The sequence below is a fragment of the Sciurus vulgaris genome (genome assembly GCF_902686455.1).
Source record: "Sciurus vulgaris genome assembly, chromosome: 4".
Lineage (NCBI taxonomy): Eukaryota > Metazoa > Chordata > Mammalia > Rodentia > Sciuridae > Sciurus > Sciurus vulgaris.
In genome coordinates, this window is record NC_136464.1 from 52,644,298 (window position 1) to 52,658,338 (window position 14,041).

Consider the following 14,041-nt stretch of genomic DNA (forward strand, 5'->3'; position numbering starts at 1 on the left):
TGAGTAGTGGTTTTGGGTAAGGCCTTTTACCTTTCTGAGTCTATGAGTTCATCTCTGAAATGAACTCAGTCACTGAGAAGCTTCAAAGAACTAAGGAATGTGAAAGCATTTTGTAAATTATAAAGAAACGGATAAACACAAATGTTTTTGTTACAATTGGTAGTAAAAAAGAAATCCAGAAAGTCAGGTAAGGGATAGCTTGTGGAAGGCTGAATGTAGGGAAAGTACTTCCTTCAGGAAGCCATGAAAGTGTTCGAGAAGAATTCACTCATTCTGCTTAAGAGAGTGCCAGACAAGGAGATGTGCTGGCTTCCTCGACCTCTGACTATAACCTTGCTTCTGCCAACAACAACAACAAAAAGTCACTTTCCTTTCAATTCAAGCCAGCCCTGTGTAATTGAGGCCCAAGATAAACATATACACTCGGTCCAGGTAGGCTACATGGTCAGGTATGTGGGAACTTGCTGGGGAAGGGAATCCAAAGACAGCATGGCCTGGTGCAGGCCCCATCTCAGCTCAGGGCTCCCTCCTGCTATAGCCACTTAACAAGGTTAACTAGACTCCCAGAGGCTTATTGCAAGTGCAGTGAATTCCACTGCCAATGCAAAATACTTATCAAGTATAAATTATCACAGGTGAGGCAGATTCTAGAAATCTGACGCAGTGTGTGGAAAAAGTAAAGAACAGGCGCCAGACTTTACCACTAAGGGCCCTTCCACTCAAGAGCAGCCTTGGGACAGAAAATACTCTGGACCAAATTTCTCCAATGAGATCCTATCATGAAGGCAAGGCCAAGTGCTGAAGGAAGGATCCTCCTTGCGGGCCTTGTCCACTCGTTGTCCTCCTCCCTTCCACAGACACCGTCCTGGCCTTCCTCTCAAATGAAGGTTTTCCCAGAGGATTCACTCAATACCGTGCCTAGAAACTCCAAGTCCTCATTGCTCACCAGCTCTCAGGGGAAGGGAGAGGTAGTCCCACCGCTGCAGCCTGATAAGAAGAGGCCTAGACAAGGAGGGTCTACAGTGTCCGTGGAGGGGGCAGGATCTGACCAGTAGGCCACGTTGAAGATACTCCCATAGGAAAGTCTTCCTCATTCAAGGTACAGCCCCTCTCCACCCATTTCCCATAACTTCGTAGGGGTCTGAGTTGGCCACAGTGGGAACTGTGGGCTCTGCAAAAGCTCTCCCACAGGACTCAAGGCACAGAGTTCAAGTCCCTGTTGTTTGTGGTCACTAGCTCTGTGTGGCCTTTGGCAAAACATTTTATTGTTCTGGGACTTGGTTTCTTTATTTGTTAAATAAAGGATGATTTCAAAGGTCCCTTCCAGCTCTAAAATAAAATTCTTTAAGAAATGTCCTATTAAATAAATTAAGCTTCATTAGGTTCAAGCACATACTTGTTTTATTACTTTTAAGTCATTCAAATTAGATTCAAATTAGGTTAACCAAGTGTTGCCCTCCAGAGAGCCAAGGACTCAGAGATAAGAATAATTCATCGCCTCTTATCAATCAGCAGTCCCTAAATGGGTGCTTCAAAAATGCTTGAGTATGCTTGAAAGCACTAAGTTTCTGTAATTTAAATACTCTCACTTTAATCTTTTTCAGATCTTTCATTTGCTTAGCAAAATCTTTTTTCTTTTTCTTTTTTCCCCCTACAGTCAGCAGGAGGGGAAATATCCTAGCTACTCTCAAAGTGATTGCAAATTCCTAGGCAGGGCAGCCTGCAATGATAAGGCTGGGCTGAAACAGGATAATTGAGAAATCTCCCCTCTCCACAATGTGGGCGTCCCTGTGAGCCAACACCAGGTGCTGTTAAGCTGTTCTGCTATTTGAATAGCAGAGGCCCTAAGCAGCTCCCATTTTTATTAAAGCTATAGTTGCCTCTAAGGTCTGGTTTTTAGGGTCATCAATAGCCAGCTGCCTTCCCCACAGAACCGGATTCTTCCCAAATGCCTATGGCCAGCTGCCGACAGCTGAGCTTGCTTTCCAGGGAGCACTCTGCTCTGTCTTCTCAGTTCTGACTTTATGCTCCCAAGCAGGCCAACAGCCTCAAAAGCCAGAGACATCGCCAGGATTTGCAGCTGGAGAGAGTAGAAAAGGAGGTGGAGGCAGATCCTCAGCTGAGAGCCTTTGGTGTTACCTGGACAGCTGTGACTCCTTTTCCCTCCAGAAAAGGAACTAACTCAGCTTCCAGGCACCAAGCAGAACTAAAACTTAATCTGCTTTTCCAAGATATGGCGTGGTAAGTTTAGGATGCAGCAAAAGCACACCACGGCTAACAATTTAACATGCTAGAGGATACCTAAAGGAATCAGAAAAACTAGACTCCGAAACTTCAACTACTGAAACTCAGTTAGGCCCAACTGGGCACCAGTCATGGGAAAGGTGGCCTAATGGGAGATACCTGAGACGGTGGTCTGGCCAAGTTTCATGCATAATGAAGCCTTCTCAGTCAATGCCCCAAACAACAATAAGATTCCCTGTAGGGCTGGGGATATGGCTCAGTTGGTAGAGTGCTTGCCTTGCAAGCACAAGGCCCTGGGTTCAATCCCCAGCACTGCCAAAAAAAAAAAATTCCTTGCACAGTTAGTAAGGAAAAGCATTAACATGACATCATTTCTCAAAAAACCAGGCCCCCAGTGTGTAGTCTCTCTCCTCCATTCTCATCTATCCTTAGAGGACTGGAGATTGGGGGAGTGAGACAGACAGGAAGAGATTTCTAACAGGAGTTTAAAATCCCAAGGCTGCCCCATTTCTTTGCAATAGTCTGTCTCTCCTGAGTACTAAGGAAATAACATCAATAAAATCATGGTACACATTAAATAGTAAATGAATACATGACATGTTCATTACTTAAAATCTACAAAACACAGACAAAAAGAAAATTAAAAATTCTCTATAATCCTATTACCCAGAGATAAACACATTTTGATGCACGTTTTTCCACTGCCTTTTTTTCCTGAATTTTTACTTTAACCTATCAAAGAAGCCTGAATATTAGATAACTTCACAGAGAACTCGAAAGGAAGGTACTGACAGTGTAATTGGTTCTATTCAGCAAGCAAGGCAAACTGAGGCCCCCAAAGGTTTCACAGTGTTAGCTCAAGCAGGAGTTTAAGCTGTCACCCTGAACAGCCTCTTCACCTACGAGCTTCACCATCAATGAGTGGCAGCACCCTAAGAAACTAAAAGGCCAGGGAACTTCACCTTCATATTAGGTGAGGTAACTGAGATCAGAAGCTCAGAAGGTGCTCACTGTTTTAAAGTCCACCTGCAAGGAATAGGCACAATCAAGACTCCACTGGAGATGAAGGATATCATCAAGGTCACACCCATAAAATGACATTTGACCACCAACAGTGTGACATGCCAAAAGATAAAAAGGTGCGAGATTGTAGGATACAGATCATCCTACATACAGTGAGGAGTACATGAGGGGTGTGGGAAAGCAATGGGTCTTCCTGACACCAGGACAGGGAGAACTGGCCCAGTTGCAGGTGGCTTTTCTTCAATGCCCAGTGCAGAATCCTGAAACATGGAAACATCTTGTTTTCCACCTGAAGGAAGCTGGCAGAGGGTTTGCACAAACATATATATGCAGGGTTTGGGCCTCCTTCCCTCTGTGTAAGGGCGTACATGAATAAAATGAATTTTATTCATTTATATATATATAAATATATATAAAAATATATATTTATATATAAATTTATATATATAAATATATATAAATATATATAAATATATAAATATAAATATATTTATATATAAATATATAAATATAAATATATAAATATATAAATATAAATATATAAATATATATAAATATATAAATATATATAAATATATTATATATATAAATATATAAATGTAAATATATAAATGAATAAAATAAAGGTCTATGAACATCTAAAAACAATTTTTTAAAAGTAAACTGCATGAGTCCAACACATGGGTAACAAAATGTCCAACCTCAAAGTTCAGACAAGTCAACAAAAGTGAAACATTAGCCAGGCTGAGCAGTACAAACCTATAATTCCAAGTAGGGCAGCTGAGGCAGGAGAGAGGAGAGTTCTAGGCAAGCCTGGGCAACTTAGGGAGGCCTTGTCTCAAAATAAAAAAATAAAAAGGGCTGGGGATGTTGCTCAGTGGTATAGTGCTCCTCAGCTCAATTTCCAGTACCAAAAAAATAAAAAATAACACATCTCTATTTTTTGCCTATTAAGTTTGCAAAAAATAAAAATCACAATGTAAATCTGAACCAGTTTTCTAGAGGGTCACTTAGTAACAAGAACGAAATATATTTTAAAATGTCCATACCATGAACCCAGCAATTCCACTTCAAAAAAATGACCCCTAAGAACATAATCAGATGTTTCCTAAGAAATACAGCAAAGTGATGGGTGAGATAAAATTGGGAGATATATATGTGTGTGTGTGAGAATAGCACACAGCTATCAAAGGCCATATGTTGACAAAGGAAGACATTTATAATATAGCACCATGTCAAAGATTCTGAAACTATACATACAGGCATACTTTGGAGACATTGTGGGTTCAGTTCCAGGCCACCACAATAAAGGAAAAATCAAAACAAAGCAAGTCAATCAAATTCTATGATTTCCCAGTGCATATAAAAGTTGTGCTTACATAATAGTATAGTCTATTTAGTGCGCAATACCATTATGTTTATAAAACAATGTAAATACTTCAGTTCAAAATGTATATTGCTAAAAAATGCTAATAATTATCTGAGCTGTTGGAAAAAGGATGCCAATAGACTGGGTTTGCCACAAACCTTTGATTTGTAAAGAATGCCATATTGAGGTTGGCCATATAGCTCAGTGGCAGGGCACTGCCTAGCATGCACATGACCCTGGGTTCTATCCCCAGCACCAGACACACAGACAAAAAGTATCTGTGAGGCACAATGAAATTAAATATAACAGTACAGTATTGCATTTAAAACACCTTTCTATAAAATACACAAATCTATCCACAGAAAAACACCTGGAGGCTCTTACATCAAAAGGTTAAATACAGGCCAGGCACAGTGGTACACATCTGTAATTCCAGTGGCTCACGAGGCTGAGGCAAGAGGATGACGAGTTCAAAGTCAGCCTCAGCAACTTAGCAAGGCACTGAGCAACTCAGTGAGACTCTGTCACTAATAAAAATATGAAAAAAAGGGCTGGGGATGTGGGGATGTGGGGATGTGGCTCAGTGGTTAAGTGCCCCTCGGTTCAATCCCAATTAAAGTACAAAAAAAAAAAAAAAAAAAAAAAAAGGCTAATAATAAACTCTTGTATCTCTAGCAGGTTATAAATGCAGTTTTTTTGTTTGTTTTTTCCTTTTCTTTTTTGTTTTCCACATTCTACATTCAGCATATGTTATTTTTGTAATTAAATGGCGTATTTTTAAAAAATGAACAAATTGATCAAATTTAGGATTTTTCTTAAACAATAAGACACTACAGCCCCTGCATCATCCAGATTCTAAAAGTAAATTCCTAAATCTATTTTTTTCCCCTGAAGTCTCTTCAGCAGATACACATAAATGGTCCTAGAAGAGGGCCATGTGGCCTTTTCTCTTTGTCCCTCACCTCAAAATGCCCCTGTTTCTTAGTCTCTTTCCCACATAACTTATCAAGGCAGAGAATGTATCTGGCCCCAAAATTTTAAAAGCAAAACACTTAGTACCAGACAACCACCCTCAATCCCTACCCCACTTCCAATAATTGTGGAGCTAGGCGTCTAGCCCAAGTGGGGACCAGCTGCTGTGTGTCTGAGATCTAAGAGGCACTGTTTGATTTGCAAATTCCCCATTCTGCTGTGGATGCTCTTCCAAGCCGTCAAATAGACTCTGAGTAACTAAGCTGGGGGTAGTCCCCTGAGTGGTGTGTGAGGACATCATCTCCCCTTCCTAGCCCAGATAGCCAAAGAGACCTGAAAATCTGCTGTGGGCCTCAGACACCCACCAGGTCAAATGCTCCTCATGAGCCCTTTCCTCACCGACACAGCCAAAGACAGCCCAACAGAGTGAATAAGGAGGTGTCATGCAATGAATCTTATTGCCTATCTATCCTGAGGCTTGACCTTAAAAGCAGCAAAGTGCAAACTGTTACTTATTCAGATTTTCATTTCATTATCTTAAAACCCAATTCCTGAACTCAGAGAGAATAGTCTTTCTGATGGGTAGAAGCTTCCTGTCAAAAACAGTTAATTTTAATTTTTCCACTGAGTTCAACCTCAAAGTGGGGTTGATTGCTACTCAGTAAAGATGGACTGCATTAGTGGAAGCTTTAATTGAGTGCAGATCTGGGTTCCAAAAGCATAATGTGTGTTGTATACATACTTTGGGACAAGAAGAAAAATGAAAAGCAGATCTTTCTGAGGAAAAATTGAAAGCAGAATGTGTTCCACAGTCAGGATGCCAGCACCAAGGCAGCTGGAAGGCTTGGTAGAACTCCCCACTTCCCCACACAACAGTCCAACGGGCTGTTTACAAATGTTTCTAAAGGCTCAACGCCTGTGCTCAGGTGTCTTCTTCCCAGACTCTAGACACCATCATGGTTCCTCTCATTGCAAACAGAAAGCTCCAAGAAACTAGTAGAAACAGCAGCACCCTTGGCAGAGGGGTCATGGCATGTGCTTCTGATGCAGGACTCCTCTCGGCCCAGGGTGTTGGTCCCTGTTGCCATCCAATATGGTCACTTTAGTCCACATCCTTTTCCCAGTGGTTCTGAGATAAGCTTTCAGCTGAAGCACAATGCCACTTTCTGTCCTCTTATTGTTAAGGTTCCAGGCCATGTCACCTCTTCCCTGAGCTGCAGGGTGATCTCTGTGCTACTGAGGGAGATGCCTTCTTAAAGCCAGATCCAATCACCCCTCTGTGACATCACCCTAGTCCAAGCCTCCTTCCTCTTTTGCCCATACAACTGCAACAGCCTCAAACAAACCTCCCTGCTTCTGCTTTTGGTCCCTCTTTAATCCCTCTCCACACATCAGCCAGATTGATCTTTTTAAAAAGTGAGCAGTGCTCACCCTTCCCTTAAAACCCTCTAAGGCTTACAATAAGATCCACACTCTTCCCTATGGCCTACAGGGCACACCAAGTTTCCACCTCTGCCCTCTGCTTACTACAGCCACACTGGTTTCCTTTCTCAGTACTTTTCCTTCAGCCTGAATGAAACACTCTCCCTCAACTCCCTCCCTCCCTTACTTCAATGCCACCTCCTGGCAGAGGCCTTCACCAGCTATCCTACCAAAAGCAGGACCATGGTCCTTCTGTATCATGCCATATGGCTTTAGTTCCTTCATAGCTCTTACTACTGAGATCTTGTTTATTTGTTTGTTATTTGCTATCTCTAGTAGCACCTAAGTTTCCTTGATTAACGTGTTTCCTTCTGTAAAATCAGCACCAGAACAATGCCTGGCACTCAACATATTCTAAATCATTATTTGGGGATAAATGTTTGACTGCAGAAAGTAATGAACACTTCCTGAAAGAACTTCATTATCTCCAGTATCTACACCTTAGGCTGTTAGTTCCATGGCTTGGCCTGCTCTTGCTTCTATTCCCCTCCATCACCAGGCCCTGACCCTTGTAGTAGGGTAGGCTCAAGAAGGTCCCATTCCCAAAAAGCTCTCCAACCATCCTGACCCCAGCAGAAACAAGTCCTGCTTCCTCCACGATGTTGCCTTTCGGTCTAGCAGTGTTCTGAGGCCACATGACCTTACTCTTTGTTCTTCAAAATTCTTGTCCAGAAAACTAAATGATTTCTGTGCTGGCTTCAGGAACTTTCCGCAAGTTAATTCAAACAATGGACGACTCAAAAGCTCTTCTCAGAACAATGCTTTGCTCAACTAAGCCAAGGACTCACCAAAGCAACTGTTTCACATTGTGCCCACCAACTCTGTGAATATCAAAAATTTTGCCCAATCTCAAATTCTCACAAAGAACAGCCTTTAACCATTATTTCTAGTACTGACCTCCAAACCCTATAAATATCCAGAAGGTTCAGAGAAGAAGCCTCTTTAAAGGTCTCCTGGGACTCTATGAAGGAGGCCCAGATGAATAGACTATTCTGGAAGCCTTTTGGGGAATCTGCCTGGCCCAGTTTAGCAGTAGTGTCCAGCACCAGGCTTAGCTGGATTTGGTGAACGATGAAAGAATGGATGAATGAACAGCTCAGCCGCACCATCCTCCAATCCTGCCCAGCCAGAGAAATGAAAAGGCCAAATGGCGCGCACGGTCCAGGGGTTGGTCCAAGCAGGGCTTTGGGACTTCATTTGAAATCACCTTATTTTAGAAAATGGAACTGGGTAAAAAGAACCGTGGACGGCCTTCCAAAGTACCCTCCTCGACTCTATCCACCCCAAAGTCCACCCCACTCATCCCCATTGGCGCCAAGCACTGCATAGCAGGCCTATCTCTCTCCCTTGCGCCCAGGGCGACGGCGCTGGACCGCTATGGGCTGCAGAAGGCAGGCTTCACGCACGTGCTGAACGCGGCCCACGGCCGCTGGAACGTGGACACCGGGCCCGACTACTACCGCGACATGACCATCGAGTATCATGGCGTCGAGGCCGACGACGTGCCCACCTTCGACCTCAGCGTCTTCTTCTACTCGGCAGCTGCCTTCGTCGACTCTGCGCTTCAGGACGACCGCAGTAAGAGGCCCCCCCCCGCCCCCCCCCGCCCAGTCCTGGGCCCGCCCACCAGCCCTGGGCCCGCCCCATAAGAGGCCCCGCCCCCACGGGGGATCTGCGCATTGTAACCGCGTTTGCAAATCAGGTGCTCTGGGGTTGCATATGATTGTGGAGGAGATCTGTGAGCCTCTGGAAGTTGTCATGGTTTGAGGACCTGCCTCACCGAGCATGCTACTGGTGGGGTTACGACTTTGAGGCCCACTGGGGAATCAGAATCGAAAGAGTTTAGAGCAAAGTGCTATCTATCATTAGGTGTGAGTCTTCCCTAAGGAGTATCAGTCATCCTTCAAAAGGAAAAGGTGAGGTCTAGAGGTAGAGCTCAGTGGTAGAATGCTTGCCAATTGGAGGCTCTGGGTTCAATCCTCAGTCCCCCTCCCCTAACCCCGGAGAAAAGTGGCCAAGACATTAATCAAGTACAGGGAACTGCCTTGGGTGAGAATCCATGAAAAGATTAAATTCTTCTAGTCTCACTAAATTTCCAAGCGCACTGCCTACCCTCTAATTCTAACACTCTGTGTAGCAAGACCTCCTATAGCAAACTGACAACCTTGGCTAAATTGGATCTGAGAATCTGAATTTTGTACCCACGATGTTCAATTTTCTAACCATTAATTACCCATCTTCTAAATCATAGTACTAGTCCTTGTGCTTAAAATGCAGTTTTAGCTGCCCTAATTCAGGAAAGGCTACAGGCTATTTTGGAGAAAAGGGCACAGATCAGGCATGTACCAGGGAAAACAATATGCAGTTATTGCTGCATATTGTATTTTGGCATTCCACAGAGGCCAGAGGAACTTCAACTCCCTAATCTGTGCTCTGACTTCAGCTCCATGTGTCACATAATTCAGGGTATCCAGTTACTGAAAGCCTTCTTGCTGTAAAGGTTGGAATCACAAGGCTCACTGACCGACCAACTGACCTGCTTCAGGAATTTGCAACCTGGGATTGGGCCTAGGCCAGTTCTGCTAGACAGTCATCCCATACTGACTCTGGCTCCATAGCCAGCCATAACCCCTAACAATTTGTCTTTATCATGGTTCAGAAAGCAATGTCACAATGGAAAAAACCCATGGAACTGAAGTGCTTGTGTTAAAGAATGTCTCAATTCTAAGTCATCCTTTTACAAGTCTACTTATGAATTATCTTTTGTGTTTTGTACATTCTGGATTTCCAAACAGGATAAAAAAAGTAACTGAACTCTGACTCATCACCAGAAGGTAAAGTTTGCCTCATGGTGTTTGAAGTTAACCAAAAACACATTTGACATGAAAAAAAAAAAAAAAAAAGCCTACAACAGTTTAATCTTTCAGTTTCTGTTTTATGTGTTTGCTTGCCATTTCTATGTCTTAGAACTCCCCCTTAATGGAAGAGGCCTGGCAGACTTTGGAGAAGACAGGACTGGGTTCAAATTCCTGTTGCAAAACTTACTAACGACGTGATTTCTCTGAGCCTTGGTGTCTCCATCTGGTGATGAAAATATTTACCTTGTGAGGTTATAATGAAGATCAGCAGTAACACACATAAAGCACTTGGCATAGAACCTGGTGCACAGCAGGCTTTCGGATGCATTTGATAAAAAGAGGTCATGTACTGTGAAGCTTATAGCTTCGCCAGCATATGCACATCATCATAATAAAGTTTCCAATCCTAAAAAAAAAAAAAAAAGAAAAGAAGGAAAAAAGGCATTCCAACTTTGAACTTGTATGATATATACTCACATGAAAGCTTGTTTTAGGTTCTTGGCACAGCCTTTGAGAGACTGCCCCCACTGCCAGATCAGGAAAGAATCAGGATCTCAAGTCACATGGTTAGGCCTGGACAGATCACAGATCACATGAAGATATATCAGGCTGGTGTGGGTCATGGCCCTTAAACCAGGTGGGAAGGGTCAAGGGAGAAGAGGATATACAGAGGCTAGAGAATGTGCAGGCAACAGAATTGAGGGGTCGGGTGTGAGGCTTAGACCAGTTGGCCAGAATCAAGGAGCAGGATGAGCCTGCATTGCCAGGTGGGAGACTGGGCTCCACACTCAGTGCCCTTTGCCCCTGAATGTCTAAAGACTTCCTCAGGCCAAAGAATCAAACATCAATCTCAGAACCAGGCAGAGCAGAAACAAAGGTAGTTGTGTATAAGGCAGTGGGATGTGGGAACAGGGATGAAGAAAGTCCTGTGCCCTCTTCAAAGCCAGCAGCTGCTGCTTTATTCCAGGCGGAATTTCTTGTGAAGATCAGTGCAAATGTGGTAGATTTTCTGACTTTTCAGGAAAAGTCTCTAATCTGGATTTTACTATAAAATCACTCACCAAATGGTGACAGCAAATTGATGCAAAGGGCAAAACCAAAGCAACCCAATGGCCATCAGCTTGTCACCTGTGTCCTGAATGGGCAGAGTATCAAACCAAAATGCTGGGTTAGCTTAGCAACAGCACTGCCATAGACTCCAGAGTAGGCAGATGACAGGTGCTCAGCCTGCCTGCCCCACACAGTGGGTGGCCTGGTTGTATCTAGTCATGCACTGGAAAACCAAAGGACACTTCTGTAGCATTTCAGAGGCAGACCCAGCTGTGTGTTTCTTATTATACTCCTGATGTAACAGGTGTTGATGAACAGTCTGGCCCAAAGGCAGGCCTCTTCCTCTCCTCCCTCGTTCTTATCTTTCCTATCCTCTATTGACTAGTTTCAGCCAAGGGTACACTGTTCCCTCTCCCTATCCCTTACACCCAGTCGTACTCATTCTTTTTTTTTTTTTTTTAATTTAATTTAATTCTTAAATTTTTTATGATGGGATTGAACCTAGTGCTTCACACATGCTATGTGGTTTTGGTTTGTTTGTTTATTTTGGTACTGGGGATTTCACCCAGGGGTCTAACCACTGAACCACATTCCTAGTCCTGTTTATTTTTTTTATTTTGAGACAGGGTCTCACTAAGTTGCTGAGGGCCTAACTAAGTTGCTGAGGCTGGCCTTGAACTTGTGATCTTCCTGCCTCAGTCCCCTGAGTTGCTGGGATTACAGGTGTGCGCCACTGTTCCCAGCAAACCCCATCCCTTTTCATTTTCTATTTTGAGAGGGTCCCACTAAATTTCCAACACTGGCCTCAAACTTGTGATCCTCCTGCCTCATCCTCCTGAGTTGCTAGGATTACAGATATGTGCCATAGTGCTCAGCATAGTCATTCTTTTGAAAAAGCATTCCTGGTGGTGCAGGGAACTGTATCCTGGCCAATCATCATGCCCAGGGGCCCACTCCTACCTTCACCCTATGCTGATTTGACCTTCTAAATAAACTCTCCAGAAAGCCTGTCATGCTAGAAAAATCTTAGAGATAACCTAGTCTGCTGTCCAGTCCTGAGAGCTGGGAAAACAGAGGCCTAGAGAAGTCGAGTGACCTGTCCAGGGTCACAGAACTAATCAGAAGCAGCATAGTCAGGACATGCACTTGTCAGGGAGATGGGTTCCTTCCATCACTGAGGCTTCATGGAAGTGTCTTTGGACCTTATATTGAGCATCTGGTGACTGTGGTATGTAAGAGGTTACCAATTATCATTGGAGGCAAGGCATGCCAGCTGGTTACAGGATCTGACACAAGTGAACTCATCCTTCTTCATCAGATAAAGAAGCTGTGACAGAATACATTTGGAGAGCCTTCACCATTCCCATGTGGTTACCAGGGTTTAAAGATCAGATTTCAGAGGCAAGCGCTCTACCACTGAGCCTCATCTCCAACCCGGTTCCTTCTTTCTTAAATCAACAGTCTTTAGCCTGCTGTTGAAGTCATTTTAAGATCTATTATGGGCCCAGTCATTATGAATAAATAGATGAAGTCTGCTTCCAGCAGGAGGTTGATTCTCTGGCTTTGGTTGATTCTCTAAGCTTTAACCAGACCAGATCACCAAGTGTCTCCTATCCTCCTTCAGCACACATGCCCCAGCAGTCCATAACATACTTTGTCCCTTTCCTGAGGCCCTCCACATCCCTGACCTGTTCTGGAGGACCAGGGGCACTAGCTACCCTTCTGAACATGTTGCTCAGGGAGGTAGTTGCAAGGCAATAAGCGGGAGGAGGTGCTGATGAGGACACACACCTGGCCAGGGGCAGGGGGAGGGTTTGTGGAGGACAGGCTTGGCCTCCGTATCTGATGTGAGTGACAGAGGCTTACCTTCTCTGGTCACTGCTGAAAACATGCAATTGAGGGGCAGTAGAGAGTATGAATTTGGTTTTCTTCCTACAAATATGAGTCTCTTTACCCTTTTGGTAAAAGGATAAAGGGGAAATATTTTATGGAAACTAGCATTTTCCAGACATAAATTGTGACCTATTAATGGATCAAAAAAATCTATTTAGTGGGTGTTTCTTTTGGAAAAATTGAGTAAATTAGAAATGAATGGAAAATATCAATATGCCTTGCATGCAGTGCAGTGTGGATTACTTTTGACGGACACACACACACACTGGCCAGTTGCTTGTGCTCAGATCCTGGGTCTGCCACTTCCTAGCTCTGTGACTTGTACAAGTCACTTCTCTGCACTTTAGTTACCTCATCTGTAAAGTGGAGAAAATAAGTTTGTCGATGTCATTGGGTCACTGTAAGAATTGACTATGACAACATATGTAAAGTGCTTCAAAGGGTATGCAGGTGTCAACTGCAAATTTTATCCTGCTCTATTATTTCCTGGGGTTGCACAGAAAAGTTTAAAAGTCAGTGATCTAGAAAATGCCAGCTCTGACAATGCTGCCTTTGCTGAGGACCCTACCAGTGACCATATTCAACTCACAAAGTCTCCTGCTTTCGCCCTGAGGCCCATGCTGGGATTAGGCCTTCCCAACTCTGCAGAGAGCTGATTCCCACCACCCGATGCTGAGCTCCAAAAGGGTGGTGCTTGGCAGAGCCACTGAGTAAAGAGGGAGCAGAGGCCTGAGATTCTGGGGCCACTCCCTGAGAGGAAAGAGGTGGGGCCCAATCAACCTCCAAAGAACAGTAGGCTCTTCACCTTAGGGAGGCCCATCAAGCACTCATGGCTGACTGCATTAATGCCAAGGTCTTGAAAACCAAATTCAGCTCCAGGAACTCCTGCCACAGTGTCCCTCCTCCCTCCTTTCCTGTTCCCCACCCCCACTGCTTCAGGCCCCCATCCCCATCTGTCTCCCCTACCTCCCCCATCTTCCGCCTTCCTCTCCCTTCCCCCACTCACTTAACAGACTTCAGGCTCCCTAAAGGCTTAATGAACTACAGCTTTCATCTGTTTTAGTATTTAGTCATGACAGAAAGAATTACTCTTTTTTGCCAGGAGAGGAAGAAACGCTTTAGTTATCAGCAGAGCTGGCCAGGGGCCAGG

At 44.0% G+C, this 14,041-nt stretch overlaps 1 protein-coding gene across 2 annotated transcripts in view; it reads left to right on the forward strand.

Annotated features, from left to right (window-relative positions):
- Nucleotides 1–14,041, forward strand: part of DUSP29 (dual specificity phosphatase 29) — a gene marked incomplete at its 5' end in the record, with an annotated part of 37,601 nt that overhangs the window by 15,779 nt on the left and 7,781 nt on the right. For both annotated transcript variants that reach the window (XM_079135967.1, XM_079135966.1), the window contains one exon: nucleotides 8,448–8,668. In XM_079135967.1, coding sequence (XP_078992093.1) covers nucleotides 8,448–8,668 — 221 coding nt within the window. The remainder of the gene's footprint in view (nucleotides 1–8,447; nucleotides 8,669–14,041) is intronic.